The sequence below is a fragment of the Xiphias gladius genome, chromosome 5, assembly GCF_016859285.1.
Source record: "Xiphias gladius isolate SHS-SW01 ecotype Sanya breed wild chromosome 5, ASM1685928v1, whole genome shotgun sequence".
NCBI lineage: Eukaryota > Metazoa > Chordata > Actinopteri > Istiophoriformes > Xiphiidae > Xiphias > Xiphias gladius.
The window spans coordinates 10,411,297-10,436,491 of record NC_053404.1 but is presented as its reverse complement, the minus strand read 5'-3'; the positions used below and the strand labels follow the sequence as shown (position 1 = coordinate 10,436,491).

At 39.0% G+C, this 25,195-nt stretch overlaps 1 protein-coding gene, 1 long non-coding RNA gene and 1 pseudogene across 2 annotated transcripts in view; 1 reads left to right on the top strand and 2 right to left on the bottom strand.

Annotated features, from left to right (window-relative positions):
• Window positions 1-2,494, bottom strand: part of cntnap2a (contactin associated protein 2a) — a 324,180-nt gene extending 321,686 nt beyond the window's left edge. Inside the window, exon 1 of the mRNA XM_040127346.1 lies at window positions 2,395-2,494. Coding sequence (XP_039983280.1) covers window positions 2,395-2,494 — 100 coding nt within the window. The remainder of the gene's footprint in view (window positions 1-2,394) is intronic.
• An 11,570-nt stretch (window positions 2,495-14,064) lies between these two features.
• On the bottom strand, window positions 14,065-16,142 carry LOC120790003. Its single transcript, XR_005707488.1, has 3 exons — window positions 15,815-16,142; window positions 15,566-15,668; window positions 14,065-15,405 (listed from the first exon to the last, which is right to left on the bottom strand). It is a non-coding gene; the product is annotated as an uncharacterized LOC120790003 (long non-coding RNA).
• Window positions 16,143-23,555: 7,413 nt separating this feature from the next.
• Window positions 23,556-24,860, top strand: LOC120790188 (annotated as a pseudogene).
• The last annotated feature ends 335 nt before the right edge of the window (window positions 24,861-25,195 follow it).

The following is a 25,195-nucleotide window of genomic DNA, read 5'->3' as shown; positions in this document are numbered from 1 at the left end:
TTTGCCTGGGTAGGATGGAAATGTTAATCCTTTTTAGTCCATGCCTCAGACTATTGGTCACAATGACATTGTCTGTTCCCCGATGGTTTCACATCTAGTCCCTGAGGAGGGATAAAGCCCTGCTGGTCCGATTCAACATTACGTTGATTCTCTCTCTGTCTGTCTCACACACACGCACACACACACACACACACACACACACACACACACACACAAGCACACACACTTGTTGCCTCCTACCTTGCAAACCCTACCCTGATTCTTCTCCACACGATATTCCTGTTGCGTAATATTATTATCCTATTTTTTATAACGCAACATATATCAAGATGCTATGGATAGATAACGTAAAAAAATGATTGATACCTACTGTATGTTTTTGGATTTTTAATAAAAATGTGGTATAAATGGTATATGGTATATGTAAATATAAAAAAAATAATTTTACCTCCCTCTTGATATGAGAATTTAAGACATACCTAACACTAAGTTTACAATTACCCTTTCTTCCATATTTTTGCTTCTTGCACTATCACTTTAAAATACTTATGGGGCTTATATTTTTGCAAAATAGCCTGAAATTTAGCATAGCATACATTTACGCTAGAACATTTATATAATAAGAAATAGTTTAGATAGGTTTTCTAGTTGGAAGATTCAACAGATCTATACAATTTGAATTTCATTCATTACAAGTCTTAAAATCAGCCTTGTTCAAGCCGGCAGCTGAAGTGTTCTTTAACAAGACACTGCTCCGGGGACACTGAGCTGACCCAGTGAGACCCGCCATCCTAGGGGTGCAGAGGACTGAGGATATCCAAGAAGGAAACAATAAAGTTTTATAAATAAAGTGTTGCCACTATGGCACTTATTGTCCGTGAGCTTTGAAAAAGATAAGCGCGCTGCCGATCTCCTCTAACTCTCCCTGTCTTCTTTCTCTTCTGTCACACTAACTGACGCGTACAAGCAAACACTGCCACAGGCACACTCGCAAGCACAACCGACTCGAAGTGTCTGTTTGCTGGTGTCTGTCCTATGGGATGATAAATGAGGCGCGTCCGCGGACACGTTCTTGAAGCCCTGGCGATCACCGGGAGAATAAGTCACTCTGAATCTTTAAAAGTCGGCTTAGTCACCGTCAGCAAGATCGAAATGACACCGAACAAAGTGTGGATGATTCCAGTAAAATAAAGAACCAAACATAACAGATCCTGTTTAAGATGGACGGGACCAATAATAATACATTAAAGCTTAAAAATGTCTGGCTGCTTGTGGGGTCATAATATACCACGGAAAAAATCACAAGAACGAAATAACTATGAATAAGACAGTAAATACCCCGAATTCCTAGGAATATGTTATTAAGAATATTATAGTAATATAGTAACGTAGTACAAAAAAATGCAGTGTCAGGAAATTTAAACAAACTCTGGCTTTGATTCTTACTAGTTAATGGGCAAAAAACGGATCATCCTAGGACCTCCCCAGGTTTAAGCTATAAAGGCTTTAACCATGCAAAAAAAAACCATCCTCTTGGTTAAAGTATGATAACAGTTTGAGCTACATAAGTTGCCTCTATGTTTTTCAGTGACCGTTTGCTGGAAAATTGTTGGCTAAAATAGGCCCTGAACTGGTAACCGAGGAGAGACTCATTACCATTCAAATAGCATAGAACAACCTACACCAGACTGCACAAGCAATAGGCTAAAAATTACAAATCTTTAATTTGCCTCTGGGTCACTAACGGTGAAGATTCAGCTTCTACGGAGTCCATTAGACCATAACTCCCTCCTGAAAAGTCGAAGATTCAACAAAATATCTGTATTTGGATTTCTTCAGGGCAAATGCAGCGCAATAGTCTGAAAAAATACAATGTTCTTACATAATTAATCCCCAAATCCCTAAAGGGTTAAATAACCGAACATTTGTGAAATGGTTTTTCAAACTTTTCGTCTCTCAAATGCACTCTGCCCCAAGACTTAGACTGCACAAAGGCAACAAACTGCAACTAGCATGCTGACATGTCATTCAGTAATCCAGCCCATTTTGGAGGCTCTGAAAACCCGTGATCAGGATCACCCAACGGGCATAAAATCCAGGGCGCTAAAATCAATGGATTTGACATCCTGAAGTTAACACGACTAGCTCTAAACTCAAAGGGCAAACCCGCCCCTCATTTCTATCTCCCTCTTCACTGGTGGACCCTGGCTCTTAAGCTCCCGAAAGCACAAGCTGGCACCACAGTGGGGATACCTGCAGCTCCGCCGGTAAACGTACAGTCTCTCCCCCTGTACTGTTTTTCTCCAGAGACAGATTCGCTCTGCTTCCCATCCATACCCAGCCTTACCCGATCAGCGCTTTGTGACACATTCAAAATGTAAAATAACAACTTACGGGTGGTTGGCAAAGCTCCGTGCACACCGCTGACATGGCAGAAAATCCACAAAGCGACCGGCAATAACAATGTTATTCCCTCGGCAGGACGGTGGTGCATCTTCACAGTCGGCGTGGAGGCGGCAGAACGGGAGAGGGAGAGGGAGAGGAAACACTCAGAAAAAAACAGCGGGTTGGTGGTAACGCCAGTCGGTCAGTTTGACTCGCTTAGCTGTTGAGGGCTGGCAGAAGGGGGCCTGGCTACACGGACTCTCTCTCTCTCGCTCTCTCTCTCCCTCCTGTATCTTTCTATGTATGTCTCTGACTCTCTCGCTCTCTAATAAAGAGATGATGTAAGGATCGCGCCAACAGGCTGGCCTGCACTTGCAAGCGGAACGCACTTATCTCTGCAGTTATCTCGCCTCCTTATTTAGCGATTCCCGACTAAGACAAAACAACAACAACAATCGTGTCTCCACCTGCATAAGACGAGAAGACTGGGTGCGTCTGTGCCATTCAGTGTAGGCTCCAGTAGTTCAAGGAAGCATGACTGTGCGTAGCTCAAATCCACTGAACTGATTTCTCCTCCCCAGTGCTCCGTTGCGCTGTCCGCGGTGCTGAACTTATCTCAGTCTTTCTGTCTCTTCTCTCTCCAAACGTCTTTCCGTTTCTAATAGCCAGACAGTGCCCCCCTCCTCTTCTAGGTGGTGGTAGTCTTGTACTCGGTGCACCCTTCTCCTTTCTTCACACCAAAGCTTACACACGACCTACAGTCACTCTCTATATAATGATGTCTGGCTTTATCTCTTCTAGTTGTCTGTTTTCATTGTAAAATGCTTTTTGGTTATTTATGTTTTATCGTTGTTGTATACACCACACAAAAATACTCCATAATCATAAGGTAAAAAAGTGTTTTCAGAAGTTTTTACACATTTATTGGAAAAGTCTATCCTGAGTAAAGAGACATCTGTCAGTGATTAGGCACTTTAACTCTTGGATATACTTGTCTTAACTTGGCACATCTCAGTTTTATTACTTCCTGATTTCACAAGCTTGAATTAGGTGTTTGTGGAGCATATCTGTAGTACAACAGTTATTTCCAAGTAATTTCCTAAATTTTCAAGGGTTCAGGGCTGGATTTGGCTCGGCCAGTCAATGCCCTTTATGCCCTTGATTTAAGGAGATCACACTTGTTATTTAGCTCTACAGATTAGAGTTTAATGTGACAGAGATCTAAAGTCTGACTCTGCAAGAAAGGAATTCCTTAGGCATTGAGCTATCTGTGGCTCCCTCCGTTTCTGCTATCATTAAACAATGGTGGGCTGCGCTATGGAGAATTGTTCTACAGAAATTAAGTTGTTCTGCAGAAATTAAGCCGGAGTTCTCTCAGACTGAACTTTTGGGTCATAGCTGCTCTGCTGGTCTTCTAAGATTTTGCTAGACATATCCTCCAGAAGCTAGTGAAGGAATGTTTTCATAATGACAAATTGCCTTCCATATCTGGTTGTCTGCATTTGTCACTATCAAATCCCAGTCATTGTCATCTGTCCAGAACATATTTTGTTATAATCATTAGTTTAATACTGGGAACATTTTTCTAAATGAAGAAAATGGATGAAAATGGAAAATTCATTACAGACAGCTCCATTAGTGGTAATTTTTTTTCTCCAAATGAGGGATTGACTATGACAGTCAGGATGCTATCATCATGGATGCTGGGCCATGGATAAAAAAAAAAATTATTGGATTATCAGTCACTACTGTACAAACAGAAATAGTAATGTATTTCAGGAGATCAACAGTACAAAGTATTTACAACTGTCATTTTGCTCTTAACATATAATTAGTTTAAAATGAAAAAGATGCAGGGTCATGACACTGTTGATTAGGTGTTGAGTGATCCCTTTGACTATATACTGTAGTTTCACATTCTACAAAAGAAATAGCATAAGTGCATGTTGTGCAAGTTATTTATCTTTACAGGTATAACAGCATGACTAAAGCTGGATTTATATTCTGCATTAAGGGTTCATGGCTCAGAAACTTCCCAGCCGCTGATGAGTACCTCCTGAAAAATGATACGATACATCTGTCTGTTGTTGCGTTGGTTGAGCAATGTGAATGCCATTACTTTGTAGGCATGTGGTCATAAAACAAAATTCTGGATAAATTTAAACTTTGACCTGATGATGCTGCTAGAGAGAAAGATCAGGGAGAGGTTTTGAGATGATGAGCTGTAAAGTTTTGCACCTCTTACATTGCAAAACTGATATGCATTAAAGTTTGCTTTTACTAATCAAAATAACAGACACACTGAGGGTACTCTAATATAACACTCTATATAACATCCAATATTCTGATTTTTTTTTTTTGTTTGTTTTGTTTAGAAAAAGGTGTTTTGCAGACAGAACCTTCTAATTCTAATTCTAAACAAATAATACTTAACTGTCCATGTTTTGGGTGATTAAGTATTATTTTTTTTAATTTACGTTAATTTATTATTTCAAATTCCATCTTATTAAAATGTTGTCTTTAAATTGGTGTCATCTCTGAATTATCTACAGTAATTCTGAATTACTAAATATTCACATTAATTCTTGCAAACAAGCACAAGTTTTGTAATTGGCATTAGCTTGCAAGCTGGCTCATTAGCATGGTAGCTAAAGGTAAAAATAGTCTTTTTCCCAAGATAAAATGACATAAAAAACGATTCTCAACTTAACTGGTGTTTGCAGCGGAAACATTCACAATGTCATTGATAAAGTCACCAACTTTGAGGTTTCTTTTAAAACCTCTAATTACGTGCAACAGCAGTGAGGTCACACAGTAAGGACGCAAGTGTGATTGGTTCGTCCTTGCACACCCTGCACACTGAGTGGCTGGCAAGTAGAACCTTACAGTGCCAAGTTAGAGAATGACTTTGAAGATAGAAGCATGTCTTTTTTTAAATACATTGTCATCCATAGAGCCACATTATCAAGTATGATTTTCCCTGTGTTTCCCTCTCCCTCCTCTGCCTGTTGATTATTCCATCCACCCCTTCACCATGCCTTTTGCTGTATGAGAGTGTTCTTTCTCCACAAAGACTGCAAATGGGTTTGTCAATATGTCATACATGGTAATTTACAGCCATCATTCATCGCATAAAAATAACAGTGATGACTGATGGCACATAGATTTTTAACAAAATGTTGAAGACAGCAGTGATGAATCTCCCGGGGAAGGCTGTGTTGTTAAGTAAAATGCTTGTGAGAAAAGAGAAATTTTCACAGACAGCTGCTAGCCTTGCTGCCTCACTGCTATTATTTACCCACTCTAGGACAGAGAAAATAAGGCTCTGAGGTGATGTAACGTAGTGTTTGTGGGATCATTAGAAAAGATGCCACCTTTATCTCTCACAAACAATATGATGAAAAGACTGTTGTCCTAAACGGGTCTCTTAAGTAGAGTTTTTCTACAGATACTTGAACAAGCATTAGATAAGATCCTGTGGTCTGTTTTATGAGGGGAAATTATTGTGATAACGTGCATTATTATAGATCCTTAGACAGCACAATAAAGTAGTCTCTCAATAAAATTAAAACATTAGACTGTATTTAATATACACTGGAGAGCAAATTATTGGATTGGATTAAACAATCTAAGTGGTCTAAGGTGAAGAGGGAATTTTTCGCTGAAATACCCAGTACAGTTTAAGGGTTGGAGATTGATGTGACCAAATTGTTACCCCAGGGAGGTATTCAAGAGTTGTCTATAGAGTCAATCACTACTGTGGAAAAACTAAGAGAAATGAACACAAGAATCCCTCCTCCACAAATCCATCAAGAACTCATATTATTGAGTTATTATGGCAAACGCAAATACAGAATTTGATCAAAGTACCTTTGTTTGATGTGCAAGCCTAATTATTATTAAGAAACCATCCCTCTGAAAATTTAAGGGAAGAGAAGTTTCTTATGTATGACATGAGCCTCTAGTTTTCTGAAGAGCAATGAGCAAATGTTTTGTCTAAGTGAACATCACTTGTGCATTTCGTGACAGAACTTGAGCAATAAACTACATACACCAGTCCTGCTGTGTTTAAATCACAGGAAATCGTGCATAGTCAACTCAAATGATGCAAACATAGCTCTCCCATATCTCAGAGTAAGCTCACACATAAAAATTTAAAAAGTGTAGCTATATCTCAAAGATACTATTTTTTTTAAATAGTAGTTCAGAGTTTTAACAGTTAAAGTTACACTGTATGATTATGCTTTAGTATGTCACAAATAATACCATTACATGGTATGTATTTTATTTGCTAGATGGGATTACAACTGCCAGATTTCATACAGTATGTTATGTCACACAGTGATATCTGAAGTGTTTCATTAATACCATTCTTCATGATATCAACGACTACTTTAACTTCAAACACTCGTTCTTTGTCATGCCATTCCTAAACATAATTCATATAATTTCCAATGCAATTTACATACATAGTTGGGAAAATATAAAAAAAATTACATAGCCAGCTGTACCCTATAATTTTTCAAAATAATTGTACATTTATTGTAATTGATTTAATTTAAATTACAAACTATATATCTACACTGACTGAGAATTTTATTAGGGACACCTGTACATCTGCTTATTCGTGCAATTATACAATCAGCCAATCATGTGGCAGCAGTGCATTTCTTAAAACCATGCAGATACAGGTCAGGAGCTTCAGTTAAAGTCCACGTCAAACATCAGAATGAGGAAAAATGTGATATCATTGACTTCGACTGTGGCATGATGGTTAGACAGGCTTATTTGGGTATTTCTGAAACTGCTGATTGCATGGGATTTTCACGCACAACAGTCTCTAGAGTTTACTCAGAATGGTGCAAAAAACAAAAAACATCCTGTCAGCGGCAGTTCTATAAATCTAAATGCCTTGTTGATGAAAGAGGTTGGAGCAGAATGGCCAGACTGGTTTGAGCTGACAGAAAGGCTATAGTAACTCCGATAACCACTCTTTACAACTGCGGTGAGCAGAAAAGCATATCTGAATTCACAACACGCCAAACCTCTGAGGCATACGGGCTACAGCAGAAGATCACATTGGGTTCCACTCCTGGTAGCCAAAAACAGAAATCTGAGGCTGCAGTGGGCACAGGCTCACCAAAACTGGACAGCTGAAGACTGGATAAACATAGCCTGGTCTGATGAACCACGAATTCTGTTGAGTTATGCAGATAGTAGGGTCAGAATTTGGCATCAACAGCATGAATCCATGGACCCACCCTGCCTTGTGTCAATAGTCCAGGCTGGTGGCTTAATGGTGTGGAGAATGTTTTCTTGGCACAATTTGGGTCCCTTAATACCAATCAAACATCATATGCATCCCCTTATGGCCACAATTTACCATCTTCTAATGGCTACTTCCAGCATGATAATACACGTTGTCACAAAGAAAAAGTTGTCTCAAACTGGTTTCAGGAAGATGACAGTGAGTTCAGTTTACCTCAATGGCCTCCTCAGTCACCAGATCTGAATCCAATAAAACACCTTTGGGATGTGGTAGAATGGGAGATTGGCAGCATGAATGTGCAGCTGACAAATATGCAGAAATTATGTGATGCAATCATGTCAAAACGGTACACAACCTCAAAGGGATTTTTCCAACACCTTGTGGAATCCATGCCACAAAGAACTGAAGCTGTATTAAGCCCCAGTGTTCCTAATAAAGTGCTCAGTGAATGTATTTTTCCTCAACACTACACACAAAACTCCTCAAAATCAGGTTCATACTTTGAAAAAAGTTAATACAGCTACATTAAAATTAAATTAAATTAAATTAAATAATACTGTAGTACCAACTAATAAAGTAAATATTACTAACTTTTGCTTATTTTCACAGAGAAATTACATGCCATTTATGTTCCATCTGGAGTCTCTATCAGTTAGGCAGATCCACTGGATACATTTTGTACATCCAGCACCAGACTATTGTAAAATAACAACAGAAACATTAGTGATTAGAAGTACAAGAAGTACAAGTGTCGCTGCAATCACCAACATGATGTGATAAAGACAGTGTTATTTTAAATGACACATCTGGCAAGCCCCGAAGTTCCCAAGCAGTCTCTTCATTTCAATTCAATTCAATTCTATTTAAATAGCACCAAATCGTAACAGAGGTTATCTCAGGGAACTTTCATATAGATTAGGTCTAGATGTACTCTTTATAGGTATATTTATAGACCCGACATGAGTAAGCACATAAAAATATATAATAATATTGAGACTAATAATAAAAATAATAATTCTAATAATAGGGATAGTAATATGACTAATAATCAAAATAATAATCAAAATAAATATAATAATAATAATAATAATAATAATAATAATAATAATAATAATAATAATAAATCCTGCTGAGCAGGATCATGGTATTGAGGCCATATGAATGTGTACAGATGGGGGAGGGAGAGGAGGAGAGAGGAGCTTGGTGCATCATGGGAAGTCCCCTGGCAGTCTAGGCCTATAGCACATAACCAGGTGCGAGCCCTAACTATAAGCTTTATTAAAAAGGAAGGTTTTAAGCCTACTCTTAAACTTGGAGAGGGTGTCTGCCTCCCAGACCCAAACTGGAAGATGCTTCCACAGTAGAGGAGCCTGATAACTGAAGGCTCTGCCCTCCCATTCTACTTTTGGAGATTATAGGAACCACAAGTAAGCCTGTATTCTTGGATCGCAGTGTTCTAGTGGGTTAACAGGGTACTGTGAGCTCTTTAAGATACGATGGTGCCTGAACATTAAGGGTTTTGTAGGTAAGGAGGAGGATGATTTTAAATTCTATTCTGGATTTTACAGTGCAGAGAAGCTAACACAGGAGAAATATCATCTCTTTTCCTAGTTCCTGTCAGTATTCATGTTGAAGCATTCTGGATTAGCTGAAGAGTATCCAGAGATTTGTTGGGACAGCCTGATAATAAGGATTTACAATAATCCTAGAAGTAACAAAAGCATGGACTAGTTTTCTGCATCTTTTTGAGACAGAATGTGCTTGATTTTTGCAATGTTACATAGGTGAAAAAGGGCAGTCCTTGAAGTTTGTTTTATGTGGGAGTGAAAGGACATATCCTGAATATGATAACTCAGTGGTGCTGGAGGCCAGGGCAATTCCATCTCGAGTAAGTATATCATTAGATAATGTGTTTCTGAGGTGTTGGGGGCCAGGTACAATAACTTCAGTTTTGTCTGAGTTCAACAGCAGAAAGTTGCTGGTCATCCAGGTCTTTATGTCTTTAAGGCATGCTTGAAGTTTGGCTAGCTGATCAGTTTAATCAGGCATTATTGAAAAGTACAATTGTGTATCATCTGCATAACAATGGAAGTTTAGTTTAGTGTTTCATAAAAATATTGCCTAAAGGGAGCATATATAAGGAGAATAGATCTGTTCCAAGCACAGAACCTTGCGGAACTCTGTGACTAACTTTTGAGTATATGGAGGATTTAAATAGGACTTCAACCAACTTAGAGCGGTTCCTTTAATGCCAGTTAAATGTTTCAGTCTCTGTAATAGGATGTGATGGTCAATAGTGTCAAATGCAGCACTAAGATCAAACAAGACCTGCACGGAGACAACTCCTTTGTCCGATGCAATTAGAAGATCATTTGCAACTTTCACCAGTGCTGTCTCTGTGCTATGATGCACTCTAAATCCTGATTGAAAATCAAATCCTCAAATTAAATATTATTGTTGTAGAAAGTCAAACAACGGAATGGCGACAGCTTTCTCAAGGATCTTAGAGAGAAAGGGAAGGTTAGATATGGGTCTATAGTTGGTTAAAACATTTGGATCAAGAGTAGGCTTTTTAAGAAGAGGTTTTTAATTACAGCTACTTTAAAGGACTGCGGTACATAGCCTGTTAATAAAGATACATTTATTATATCTAGTAAAGAAGTTCTAACTAATGGTAAAACGTCTTTAAGCAGCCTAGTTGGGATAGGGTCTAAGAGAAAGGTTGATGGTTTATATAAAGACATTGTTGAAGTTAGTTGGCAAAGGTTGATGGGAGAAAAACTGTCTAAATATATATCAGGTTTTACAGCTGCTTCTAAGGTTCCTATGTTTGAAGATAAATCAGTGCTGGTTGAGGGCAGGAGGTGATGAATTTTGTCTCTAATAGTTATAATTTTATCATTATTGTAGCTCATGAAGTCATCACTACTGATAACTATAGGAATACATGGATCAATAGAGCTATGACTCTCTGTCAGCCTGGCTACAGTGCTGAAAAGAAACCTTGAGTTGTTTTTATCTTCCTCAATTAATGATGAGTAATAGACTGCTCTGGCATAACGTAGGGCCTTCCTATGTGTTTTAAAACTATCTTGCCAGACTAAGCGGGATTCCTCCAGTTTAGTAGAAAAACCATGGAGCTAACTCCTTTGATGATCAATTTGGGAGGTACTACAGTTAGCATGGGTGTCCTCTGTTATAATTTTACATTGCAGAGAATTAAGTGCTGATGGAATCACTTCCTTAAATTTAGCTACAGCAATATAGCTATAGATAGAAATCTCATAAAGACATTTTTGCCTAATGGTCTGTTTTAGAAATTCAAAAGTTATTAAATAATGGTCCAATAAAAGAGGATTTTGTGGAAATGCCATGAGTCAGAACAAGGTAGAGGGTGTGGTTAAAACAGTGAGTGGGTTTATTTAATGTTTTCCAGGTTGGATGTGAGAGACTAAGAACCAGGCTTTCGAGAGAATAATTACTGAGTTTAGGTTTAGGGTTGATTAATAGACTTGAGCCAAAAGTGGCTGCAACTCCACCTCCTCGGCCAGTGCCTCAGGGAATGTGAGTATTAATATGACTGGTGAGAGTGGATTCATTTAGGCTAACATATTCATCATGACACCGCCAGGTTTGATTGAGAGTGAATATATCAATATGATAATCTGATATTGGATCGTTTACTAATACAGCTTTAGATGGGAGCAATCTAATGTATGAGTCCACATTTAATTCTCCTATTTTGTTGTACTTTGGCAGCAGTGGTCTTAATTTTTAATGCGTTTTTGTGTACAACTCCTCTTCTGTTTATTTTTCAGTTAACTAATTTAGGTGGTCAGGGGAAGACACAGTCTCTATGGGATTTTGGGTGAGTGTCTGCTGTAGTGGAAGCACAGAGAAGCATGTAAGACTGCAATTCTGCCTCCTGGTCTCAACTCTGGGTTGTCATGGTTTTGGTCTACTAATAAACTCTGTCAGATTTCTAGATATGAGAACAGCTCCATCCAACGTGGGATGTGTGCCGTCTCTTCTAATCAGGCCAGGTCTTCCCAGGAAAGTCCCCCAGAAAAGCCCACATCATTTGCCAGACACCACCTCAACAGCCAGCAGTTGAATGATTACATGCAGCTATACATGTCATTGCTGGTCAGATTTTGCAGGGGTCCAGAGAAAACTATGGAGTCCGACATTGTCTTTGCATATGACCAACTCATGACACCAACTCAACATTAATTATCTATGATTGGTGTAATCAGGTATCGTTACTGAAGATATGAATAACAATCTTACTCTAGTTACGTTTATCTTTAGCCAGCAGTTTCAAATAGGATTTAACGTCACCCGCTCTGGCCCCAGGAATACATTTGACTATCGTCCCAATAATCAGAGTTGGGTTCTCAGAGGGTGTGTCGCTGAGTGAGGAGTATTTGTTTGAAATGTTAACTGGTTGGTGGTGAGCCAAGGGCTTCTGGAGCCCAAATTCATTATTCTTTGGTGTACGGGCTGCAGCTCAGTATATACATGAAGAAGTGAAGGCAGCAAGTTTGCATGAGAGCTGGTAATAGTAGCAGTTTGTACCAGTTTGTAGTACTGAATGGTCTCAGCAGATAGCACTCACAGCTATGGTAAGCCCCGAGGTGAAAACTTGAGTCAGTCAGTCAACACTTGCACTATTTAAAGCAAGCTAAACTTTGTCACACAGTACTCAATGGAGTTTGTAACGCTATTTAAGGTTGTAATGCTTTCATTTATATGGCTAAAAGATATGTTGGTAACATAAAAGGCGAGTAGGTTGGAGAAGGTAAAATCTTTTGTTAGTGTCTGACTGGGAGTGCGGGCATAGGGCTATTTCCTGGCAGTACATTGCAGTGTAAACTCGATATATATTGAACTCACAAAAACACCAGTAGAGAAGATTAGTTTGTTAATTTTTGGCCAGCACTAGTAAAAGCCCTTTATTCAATTCAGCATAGATGAACCAGACCCATTATTCGCAATGGCAAAAGGAGGCTTTCCTGAAACACTTAGGCTCCATAGCCAATTGCATCACTAATAGATTTGTTACTTGAAGCCTCATTTAACATAGTGTTCACTAGTGACACAAGCTCATAAGAAAGTTAAGAGCAGCCAAATCATAAATGGTCATGTGCTCTGCCATGGCTCAAGTATTAGTGACATTTTGCAGCACCTTGTGCAACTACTGAATCCAATAAGGATTCTTATTATCTCTTTATACTTTTTCATAAATGTAGATATTATCATTAGGCATTATTAGATAGATAGCTAGATATCTATAGAGATAGCTAGATAGCTTGATAGAAGACTTATATAAAGACGTGTTCATTTGGGCAAGTGTTTGTGTGGTGTGGGGAGAGAAGGTGAAGCTTTTATTGATTTTTATTTAGAAAAAAAGGTTTCTTCACTGTGTTTGGGCTTTTTTTTTGCCCCCCTGCCATGGTAAAAACTCTTGACACAAAACTTAAGTAGAAACTGTTGTACGGACTCGACATGCACTTCAGAGCCTCTGTGTTATACGTAACATCACTACTGGTTATATTTAACTCAGATTACCAAAACAGTTCAACACTAGTAGCTTTTCGGTTGGCAGGGATTGACAGAAATTTGTGGACCTTTTGTCACATATATTTTAGCAAAATAATAACAATAATAATAATAATAATATTGATGATTTTGATCATAACAACAATAGGACCTTCAACTTCAAACACTTAATACCTTGAAGATAATCTGACATCCATGTGCATTATCTGCAGCATCTGGCGGAACTGTCAGATGTTAGCTCATTATTTGCATAAAACCAGTGGTGTAGTGGTGCCTGAAGAAGTGGGTATATTCTTAATTTATGTGTTATAAACAGCGACATGTAAGACTGTATTTGCATATTTAGGTCACCCAAAATTTCTGCTGCTTGACTTCAGGGAGTAAGGATCATTATGAAATTAACATTAGCCATAGAAGAGATGCACATTTTTGCATCAATACTGGCCCAAAGACTATAGACAACTACATAATTATGCATTTTGAATGAACTATTCCTTATTCCTTCCACACATAAAAATTTAACAACTATTCTCTCAACTTGAAAATAGTCTATGGACCAGTAGTTTCTTTAGTAGTTTCAATTTTCTTCTTGAAACAGTTGATTTGCAACATATAGTGTATGCCAGAGTGTGCCTCCATTATAAAATTAACATTATTTGTCAAGGGGCAGTGTGCAAATATTACTGGTCCTACACAGGCTTAATGCATGAATAAAAGCTAAAAGATCTATTCAAGATGAGACAAAAACAGTGTTTCAGTCAGAGATTTGTTTAATTTTAACAAATATTCAGAATGACAGCAGATTTTCAGCTGTGCCCAGCAGAACTCTGGCATTAGATTGACTATGATTGGAGGCTAATCATATGACCAACGTATTGTCATTCCCTGCATTTGCATGCACTTAAGTAACTTGGTTTTGTTGGCGTGCTCTTGCAAACTGATCTTTTAAACTAAGTTTAAGCAAATACTTCAGAGTAAGTACTGCTATGACAATAGCAGAGAAGGATGACAGGAATTATCATTTCTCATATTTTGGCAATGCATCGTTGTTCATGTTTCACCTTAAATATAAAAGACATAACATCATCTTCCACACATCAAAACAAACTAGATAAACTAAAATATTAAAAACGGAAAATGAAATAAATAATTTAGTTTCAACAGATGGACACTTTTTTTTATAAAGATCAGGCATATTCAGTAAGTACCTCTTTAGGTATATATAATTATCATCATAAATATCAAATATCATTATCATTCAAAATATTCCACAATATATTGAAAACAATATGTTACAAAATAACAATATTTAGTTAACAATGAACAAAAATATATACAGTTTACAACATATTCATGAAAACCACAGGTATATACTCTCTTAACCCAGTGCTGGGTTTCTAAATAAGTGCTCATATTTTTGGCTCAAGTGACTTTACATCAGGGAGGTATTTCAATACTTATATAAACATCAAATAATTACTGATTTTGAACACCAGATTAAAAAAAACACCATTTTTTTAAACCTGTCAACAGCCTGTTTACCCCTGTACTACAGTATATTCCAGACAGACTTGCTTTCTGTAGTTTTCACACTGCACTGTGTAGAAAGCACTGTGTAGAAGAGGCAGCACGGTGGCTCTTCAACCGGGTCCTGTATACTTTCATTGATGACAGCTTTATGACTTAACAAAGAGGCCTGGTCAATCAGGGTGGCTAACTTACTTGATGTTGCTAGTATGCTACTGATGATTTTGCTCTGTATCTCACTGGCAACTTGTTTGGTTATTTGTGTTGCACTGTAACGTGAATGAAGTATTGAGCCTGTCTTTATACCACTCAATTCCTGCAGCTCAATGAGGCTCTCATGGTCAGAAAAGGGTCTATTCTTTTTGGCCAAATTGTATGCTGTTCAAAACAGTTTGGTTTCCTTCATGTACGAATCAGTCATAGACTCCATTGGATGTTCAATTACAATTTTTTCTGTTTTTGTGCTATCTTCACAGCTTGAGTGTGTGACTTGACCAAAGCATGTTACCTCACCTTATTTCTCAAGGCTGACACACTTGCCCCTCTACTTCCATGGCCAGAGGCCAAAATTTCAAAGTTCATCAGCTTTTGAGAGAGAGATATACATTCGTCCTTGCTGATACCAGTGGAGAGACAGTTTATAGTGCTTCAGACCAGACACTCTGTGGAGCATAAACAAACAATGTAACTACTGTATTCACATCGGTATGTGTGTATTGTCCATTTCTCCCACATACACACAAGCACACAAACGTGAACACTATACATTTCTTTGTCCACTGTTTAAAAAGCTGCCAAAACCAACAATCTAGCTAAACATACCAATTTTTTTGTTTGTTTGTTTTATATCCTAACCACGGGTTCTTGCATTTAAAATCTTCTTTGTATTTTGCTGTCCACGGGACTGGCCAGTAATTATTGGTGTCTACAAAAAAAAGAAAAAAAAAAAACAACGTGAGTGATTAAATTACCTTCTCCCATGACATACAGTACCGAGCAAATGGTAATGTGAACCCTAAAATACAGTATGTTAACATAGTTTACAAGGTCCTGCTATTAACAAGTTCTCACCATGGTAGACATCTTCATTCAAACTTGTAGTCGCAGAGGCATCATCTCTGTCACCGTCGGCACCCCGACTGGTGTGGGGGATGGAGCGGCTGCAGGCACTGGGCTATCGTTACCTAAGCTGCCGGCTAAGCGTACAGATGTAACATCACGAGGTTGTTTGTAATTCTGAAAGCAATTTTTTGTTTGGCTGGTTCGCTCCATCGTTCCTATTAATGTTTCTAATTAAATATTCACAAAGAGGCCATATTTTGTTGTATTATTACTGAAGTAAACCAAGATGGCAGGTAGGCAACAGGCAATATCTCTTTTCCCGGGATGGTGAAGCGAAGGCATGGCCCGCCCTACTCTGACGCCTATTGGCTTAGCCTGATATTCTTACCCCAACTCTAACCAATCATCACTCATCATACCGAAACCTAACCACCCAACCGACGAACGCAACGAGTATAAGCCAATCAGAGGAAGAGTAGGGCGGGTCATGAAAAAAATTGTCCTAGGGAAAAAAAAAAGAGTTTACAGCATACTACTGAATGATACGAATTAGAGAGGATTTAGAAGTTGGTATATGCAATGCCTGCTGAAAAATAAGTAGGTATACGCTGTATACCTGCATAAAGCCTGCACTACACCACTGTATACAACATTTCTAGACAGTCGAGTTTATCCCCGGCAGACATTTTAATGTGTCATATTAAAAAAAAAGTACAAGTGTAACTAATCACATTAATGCCAGCTCCCTTCATTTTAAATGTGCCAATAAGCCATGCCAGTGAGCCAGTATATAGCCATAACTGGCACACCTGAAAGCAGCTATAATTGATGTCATTTGTTACACCTGTGTTTGAAGAGTTAAAATGTGCGAAAGACAATATATTAGACCTGCTAACACCCGATATCATGAGTAAAACATTATCTTATCTTGTGTTATCGGACTCCATAATAAATAGTTTAGCGCTATAAATCTATTACTCGGTGGTACATCCCAAATGGCTTGAAATGTCTTGCTAGAGAGGTCATAGCTGGTACTGAAGCCTGAAAAAAAAAAATCTTAGCTCTAGCCTTACGAAGGACTATACTCCAGCTAATAAGAGGTTTTGCCAGTGTTAACTAACCTAATGTTAGCATTACTTTCTCCAAAATAAAATCAATAGGATTGACTTATGACTAACTGTAGCTATACTGTGCTTTATTTTCCTGTTCTTCTTTGTGTCCCTCCTTGCACACCTGACAGCCTAGAAAGTAATAATATAACAAACTGGCAGTGTCCTACTTCTTTGTGATTTTCATCTTCTATGAGTGTCATGCATTTCAAAATGTGGTCTCCCACACATCCTTTCCATACTTAGCAGGTGTTCCATTAAGGTGCTTTATTTTTTCTTGAACTACCAGGAAGTACCTTAGTATGGGGAAAAGGCCAGAGGAGTAACATGAACTGACTGCATACAGCTGTATTTTATGGTCTACATACAGTATGTGGACTGAAACAGTGACAGACCAATGGACAATGAGAGCAGGACAGTATGAGTTTTACAGTTTGTGTAAAAATGGAAACCCACACCCTTTACATTATATAAACCACATGTTGTGGCTGCTTTTTAGATTAAATTAAAGTAAAACATTTCATCCCTATTACTCCAAACTTATTGCATTTGCTTTGTATTGCATATCCATCTTTCATTCACACTGTATGTGTACTGAGAGAGAAGGTAGAATGCTGCTACATTTCATTCCCAAAAGAAACACAGTGGAACTGACTTATGTTAATTAATGGCCTTAGGTGTCAGTCGTAACAGGGATTATTTGCATATTCTCAAAACAGCACTAGAAGTAGGGAAATCAACATCTGCACTTCTGTGAAACTCTGGCTCTCTCTTGCTTGTCTCCCTTCATACATACAGTATCATAGCATTGCAATACAAATCACTATGCATATTGTACAAATCACTGTAACTTATGCAGTATGTTGGTTTGCATGAGCAAATTCCCTTACTCATCCCTGTCTTGGTACATTTGTTGTGCTCCTTTGTAAAGAAAAATAAAGGGGATAATGTACCAAAGTTTTCAAGGTGTGACGAAAAAAAAACATAATTTTGTAGAAATTTGGACTATTACCCATTGGTAAAATGTCTTCACGTGCATATGTCTCTGTCATTCAAAGTATATTCTCACCAAAGGTATGGTGTTAGCACCTATTCCCACAAATACACAGTATTTTAGTGTCTTGCATTGGGTAGCTTCAGCTGTGATTGACTAGCAATAAAATGTGCCCTTGTAGTTAAGGGGCAGCATCTCCACCCTTTTAAATAGAAGAGTGTCACCTTTCAGTCTCTCCTGTGTTATGAGAATTTCTTAAAAAGCTTCAGCCGCTGGTTTCAACCTGAAATATCCCCTCTCAAAATTAACGAGAGATTCCATCAGTGTCCATGCTTTGTCTGTTATCTGATATCAAGCCCTTCTTATCAATAATAGAAAATCCATTTGCAAAGATTGTCAAGGTCTGTCACTGCCACGTAAGAGTTTCTCAAGGAATATAGTAATAAAAGAAAATGTGCATCCACAAGTGAAATGAAAAAGAAAATTGAAAAAGGAAACTGAAAGTTGCTGATGTTGCATTTCTCTGGATAAATCAAACCGAATTTCAATGGTTACTTAGGTCAGACAAGTTTCCTTTCTCTTGGAAGACAAGACAGAGACACTTACGAGGAGGGGTGGTCTTTTAATAATGTCAAAGCATAATTGGTTTCTGAAACATTTCATGGCCTTAATTCATTAAATCAACCTCAAGGAATCAGTGAGGAGCAAGGGGAAGAGAGGAAGAAGGGAAAAGAAAGAGAGAGCAAGGAATAATAAAACCGATGGAGATCTGATACCTTATCTTTACAGTTCATAAGTCTGCTATTCATTCTCGGTCCTCTTCTCCACCCTTTACCCACACTCTCAATAGGTTTCCTTCTCTCAACTCAAATTAATCTACTTCACATTCACAGGCTGTCTTAAAAAATACGCTGAGTAAAAATTTGCAATTGACTATGGGTTAAATTTTTGTGGTAGCACTGAACACTTTAAATACTCTTCACATATTTTACCGTAGCCTCAACATGTGGAGAGGATGACAATTTTCATGTCTGGAATGCATTGCCAGAGTTTGTAACTCAGGGGCTGATTTGTACATTTGTTCTACCCGGTCTCAAACAAATTATATTTATATGCAAGTATTCTAAATTTGTGATTTTATTTTAGGCAGACATTTGTGCTGAAAGAAACACATAGACTGTAGCAATTTTCACCAGGATGATCTCATTGTTTTTTTGAACATAAAAACTTATGAAATCAGAATAACCTCCAAGATATTGTGCTACAATCACAAATAAATAACACATAGTGGCTTAAATACTAACCTACCTTTAGTCGCCCAACCTTAACAATACTTTAACTGGCAAACATAGATGTTTTAGGACTTACCAAGTCAAAAATGACTGCTGAGAACATGTTGGGGATTTTCCCAAGAAAATAATCACCAGTGTTAAAATGTTGCACACGAATGGAAGTTCTCTGAGATCTGGCTGTTTTAATGGAGTAAGGATGATTTGTTTTCTTAAAATGCACTGACTGATTCTTCTTTTTCGGGTGGTATTACTACTACTGGATCTACCTGTATATCTCTGTGTACAAAGCAAGTACATCGAGAAAGAAAGAAAAACATGATTAGACTAAGGTCTGTGCTGGCAGAAGGAATGGCATTTTGGTCCAATCAAGATTATGTTTTATGTCATTACAGGAATAATTATATTGATGTGTGGGCTGCATTCTTTTTTATAATTATACTGTACACTGTATATTCTGCAGCACAGACAATGAAAATGTTTTGTGGTAGAGGCTGTTGTACATTTTTAGAATAATGCTGATGCCTTTGAAGGGTTTTTGTTCACACATCACTATTGATGGAAGCTATACAATGATTATGTCGTGGTTAAACAACATAATTATTTCCTGCTTACTTACAACTTAAAAGAAGTTGAGATTGAATATATACTTATGAGAAGTATGTGGTGCAAACTTTTTGTTTTTAACCTAGAAAAGATATTTTGAAAGCAGCTTCTTTTATCTTCCCATTCGATAGGTGATGGTTGCATTGGACAAGCATGTGCACGGTGTTGGTAGAGTATATCCAACAAGTGAAGGAAAACAACAGAACAGAGAAATAATCAGAATGGCTGCTCACCCTTCAGGCAGAAACAAGGCCATGAGCTGGGTAGGCTGAAAAAGTGAGAGTCAACTTGTAAGTGAACTTTATATTCTCCTTTACAGTAGCAGCCAACCCTGCTGAAGACTTCAAGGAGAACAACAACAGGCTCTTGGGAAAAGGCAGACAAGAGAAACAGGCATAAACAGGTAAGGTCATGGCCTTGAGGTTGTCACACTGCTAGTCTGGCCAGCTGGCTCCATGTATGTGACCAGGGTACAATTTCCTCCATCTCATGAATCATTGCCATCTTTCCCCCATGCCAATCATATTTTGTTACATTTTGTCTTTCATATGCTGAACTGACAATAACAGACTGATTACGCTGAGCAAAAATTGTGACTGAATCAGTTGAAAAAACAAGTTATGCCAAAATAACAAAGCAAGACAATGCTATAGTTGTGTTTTAGAAAATTAGACATTTACTTAGGATGACAGATTGAGGAAGTTGCTCACCAGACACATACATGCTGCTTGTGCGGTGCATCCCATGGGGAGATACTGGCTGACCAGTAGTTTGTGGGAGAGTAGGAAAATTAAATATCTACCTTGAATACCAATGTTGATTTATGTAATTAACTTTTTTATGATTCTGTGTGCCACTGGTGTTCTCATTTGTAATTTAGTGTAATTTTTAGTTTAACTCAGTTCGAAGCAATAGATTTTGATCTTTTGATCTTTTACAGTTTATAATAAGATGAAATAATAATATTTTTTTTAATTATGAAAGCAGTCATTCAATTATGTTTGTGAAGTAACATCTTTGGACATTACTTTGTTTCGCTTTATGACTGAGTGGAGAAGAATGGCCCGGAAAATTGAAAACATTAATTGCATTTTCAGTGTGTGATTAAAAGAAGGACAACTGGTTGAGCCAAAGACCTGTAAAGAGCTTCAAATTCTGCAGAGGAGCTGGAATAACAAAAAGATGTTGAGCTCATTAACTTTCCCTCCTTCCTTCTCTTTTGGTTTTCTCCCCTTCTGATCTCTTCTTACTTTTTTATTCCTTGCTTTCTCCCTCCCATCCTTCTCCTCTAAAAACTTTCCACCTACAGAACTTTGCATATTTCTATCACCTTGTTCTAATCACTTCACCATCTCTTGCAGTGAGATGATTATAAAGCATGTTTCATCACAGTTGCTTAATGTTAAATGCTAATGACTGATCACATTAGCCATATCCTTTATCATCCCAAGTGCCACAGCGACCCTAAACCCAGCAAGTCCCATCGCTTATGCAATTAATGAGCATTCCATTAACGATCTTATGCACATGCTCGACTGACTGATGGAATGTTATGGGAATGTGTTGCCGGGTCACTGTGGTTATTGGGCATCTCATTAATGATGAAAATTTTTCCCCCTAATGAGGGGGCAGGTAGTGATGCATGTACAAGCAGGTGAGGCCGAAGCACTAAGAAATGGCTAATCAAAATGGAATTGTGAGCTGATCATCATCAGATCTGAATGATGATGTTCCTCATTCACTCAAATGATAGAGTAAAGCAGAAGGAAATTCATGGTGTCAGGTTAGCTATAGGACAACTGAAAGTGGTGTGTGACAATGTGACCCTACCACCCTACTCTGGGGATGTAAGTGTTGGTCATCATTGGTTCTGTCAGTGACAATCTCTCAAAAACTATTGCATGGATTGCCAAAAAATTTTGTACAACTTTTGTTCATCGTCCCCAAAGAATGAAGCCTACTGATTTTGGTAACCCCTGAGATTCCCTCGAGGGCCACCATGTGGTTTAAATTTTTGGTTTTTAGTTCAATGTCTCGCCAACTGGGTACAAATATCCATGGTCCCCAGAGAATGGCACTGATGATCCCCTAACTTTCTTTTAAGCACAACCACCAACAAGTCACAGTTATCACTTGTCCTGAGAAAAATCTCAACATCTACATGGTGAATTTGCTCGAAACTTTGTACAGACATCTATGGTTCCCAGACAATGTATCCTAATTACTTTGGTGAAATGTCTCAGCAAGTATTGGATGGGTTACCATGGGATCTGGTACACATATTAATGTCCCCATCAGGATGAATTGTATCAAGTCAGAATTTAAATTTTCCCAGTGCTTTGGTTCATGACCGTGAAACTGCGAAACTAATGGCTTTTCTAATTACCCTCAGTTGTACTTTGTGTATAGCAGTAGTGTGGCTTACTTTGTTATAGTGGGTATACGCAGCCCTGGAATTATCCCAGGAGGCAGCATGTACACTTGGCCCATTTACAATATATATGACACAGTTCCTGGAACATTGTGATGATTCCCTCCCAGACTCCTACACACCCATCCAGGAGCGACACCCCATAAGCCCCACCACACTCGCATCCACATCTGCATCCTATGGGAAGCCACCACAATTTATGAATGGAAGTGAATGGAGGAGCTGCCTTCCTCTGCTAAACTTATTTTACTGCACTTATACTCTGCCCAGTGTTTGTGGAACAAAATCACTGAAGTGAAACTCCTGTCACAAAACTATGTTGTTACATAACCTTGCACGTTTTTAACCCTTGTGTGGTGTTCAGGTCTGTGGGACCCTTCTTCAATGTTTACTAAAAGAAAAATGATGCCATTAATTATTTCTTCAACCTCAGACTCATGGCCTTGGCTCATTTTCTGTGAAGAACATATAAGAGAACATATTTTCAATGACTGCACACTATACACTCCCCCACACATTTATATTACATATGTGCTGTTCGGGAACACTGGACCCAAGGGTAATAAAAGTATGGAAATTGTAGGTGCTGTGTACCTTCACTCTGTCCTCCTCCTACCTGGGCCTGCTGTTAGTGTGTGTGTGTGTGTGTGTGTGTGTGTGTGTGTGTGTGTGTGTGTGTGTGTGTGTGTGTGTGTGTGTGTGTGTGTTTGTTTGTTTGTATATGTGTGCGTGCGTGCGTTCGTGCATGTGTAAATTTTGTCTTCCTTCTCCTGCTGTTCCCCGCACAAGGTTGCAACATTGTTACATTTCAAGCACCTACACCTGTCTGCTCTCACATTCTCGCACACTTCACCCTCTGTCTTGCGGGAACCATTTTATATTTTCTCACACTCATGTCAGGTGCAAATTGGGGGCGGGACACAACATATAGATAGCTTTGCCTGTGTGGCTTCTTATCACAATCGATAAAGATGGTGAAAAGATTCTCTGCTCAGAAGGCCTGAGAAATGATTTTTGAAGAGAGAGAAGATTTGGAAAATTATGAAGGGGAAGAGCTTTCAGAATATGAGGATCACTTTTCTGTCAATTTAGAATCTGACAGTAAATTTGAAGAAGAGGATGAGATTGACCATCTGCCAGCTCCAAAAAAAGCCTGTCAGCAGCCAGTCCTGGGACCAGCCCCTCAGCAGCCAGCCATGAGCCCAGCCCCTCAGCAGCCAGCCACAGGACCAGCCCATCAACAGCCAGCAATTGAGAAATATGGATCCCAAAAAATGGTGAAATTAAATGGTCTTCTTGCCTAAGGAATAAGCCACCCCACATGGCTGCCAATGTGATAAAGATGCAACCAGGGCCCACACGGATGGCGGTTACTCATGTGCAGGACATCAAGTCTACTTTTGAACTTTTCATCACTGATGCCATCCAGAAAATCATTCTGGATTGCACTAATTTGGAGGGACAGGGTGCTTTTAGAGACAGGTGGATGGAGATGGACCAAACCCATTTTGGGGTTCTTATCCTTGCTGGAGTTTTCAGATCCAAAGGGGAATCCACAGAATCCCTGTGGGGTGCAGAAACTGGCCGAGAACTTTTCCGTGCAACGTGGAAAACTTCCACATTATTTCCAGGATTATCTGCTTTGATAATAGAGACGACAGACCAGCTCGGCGGCAGAGAGACAAGCTAGTTGCCATCAGGACTGTGTGGGACAAGTGAGTGCACCGCCTCCCCCTGTTTTATGACCCTGGGCCTAATGTCCCTGTTGATGAGCAGCTGATGCCATTTGGGGGCTGCTGCCCCTTCAGGCAGTACATACTGTCTAAATCTGCAAAATAAGGAATCAAGATCTGGTCTGCCTTTGATGCTGCTTCATCATATGCTTGGAGCTTGCAAGTGTATACAGGAAAGCCACATGGAGGAGCCCCTGAGAAGAACCAAAGAATGAGAGTCGTCCTGGACATGACACAAGGACTCAGTGGACACAGCATCACATTCGATAACTTTTTTACTTCACACAAGCTGGGACAGGAGCTTCTAAAGAGGAAGCTGACGATGGTAGGAGAGGTACGGAACAACAAGCCAGAGCTCCCACCTTAGCTGTTGACTACAAAGAACAGGCTCGTCAACTCTTCCAAGTTTGTGTTCATGGCCGACACATCCCTGATGTCCTACGTGCGAAAGAAAGGCAAAAATGTGGTACTCATGAGTACACTGCATAGGGATGGGAGAATCTGTGGCTAGGAGCATCAAAAACCAGAAATCATCATGGATTATAATGGTGGACAACATGGACAAGCTGATGACTGGCTATAGCAGCAAAAGGAGAACCCTACGCTGGCCATTTGTTATATTTTTCAACGTCTTGGAGATCTCAGCGTATAACGGTTTTGTCATCTGGATGGCGTTGAACCCAGACTGGAACAGAGGGAAGCTCCAGAGGAGATGGCTCTTTCTCGAGGAGTTGGGCAAGTCATTGGTGGGACCTGAAATCCAGAGAAGACAGCATATCCCAAGAACCCCAGCTTCTGCAGCCATCGTGAGGAGGATTCAGGAAGAGGATGCTGGTACTCCATCCACCCGACCTACAGAATCACCATCTGCAGAGCCTGAAGTAAGTGTGTGATGCTGTTGCATATGTTCAGTGTATGTCTGACTCTCCTACCTTGACCGGCTGTGGTGTGTGTGTGTGCGTGTGTGTGTGTGTGTGTGTGTGTGTGTGTGTGTGTGTGTGTGTGTGTGTGTGTGTGAGAGAGAGAGAGAAAGATAGAGAGAGGTGTTAGTAAAATTCCTGATCCAAGCATTTTCATCATTTTAGGTTGCGGCCAGTAGCAACAAAATGAAGCGCTGCGATGTGTGTGGACCCAAGATGGACAGGAAGACACAGTATACATGCATCAAGTGCAAGAAATACATATGCAACACACTCACGGTAAAACTCTGCCCCTCATGTATTGTATA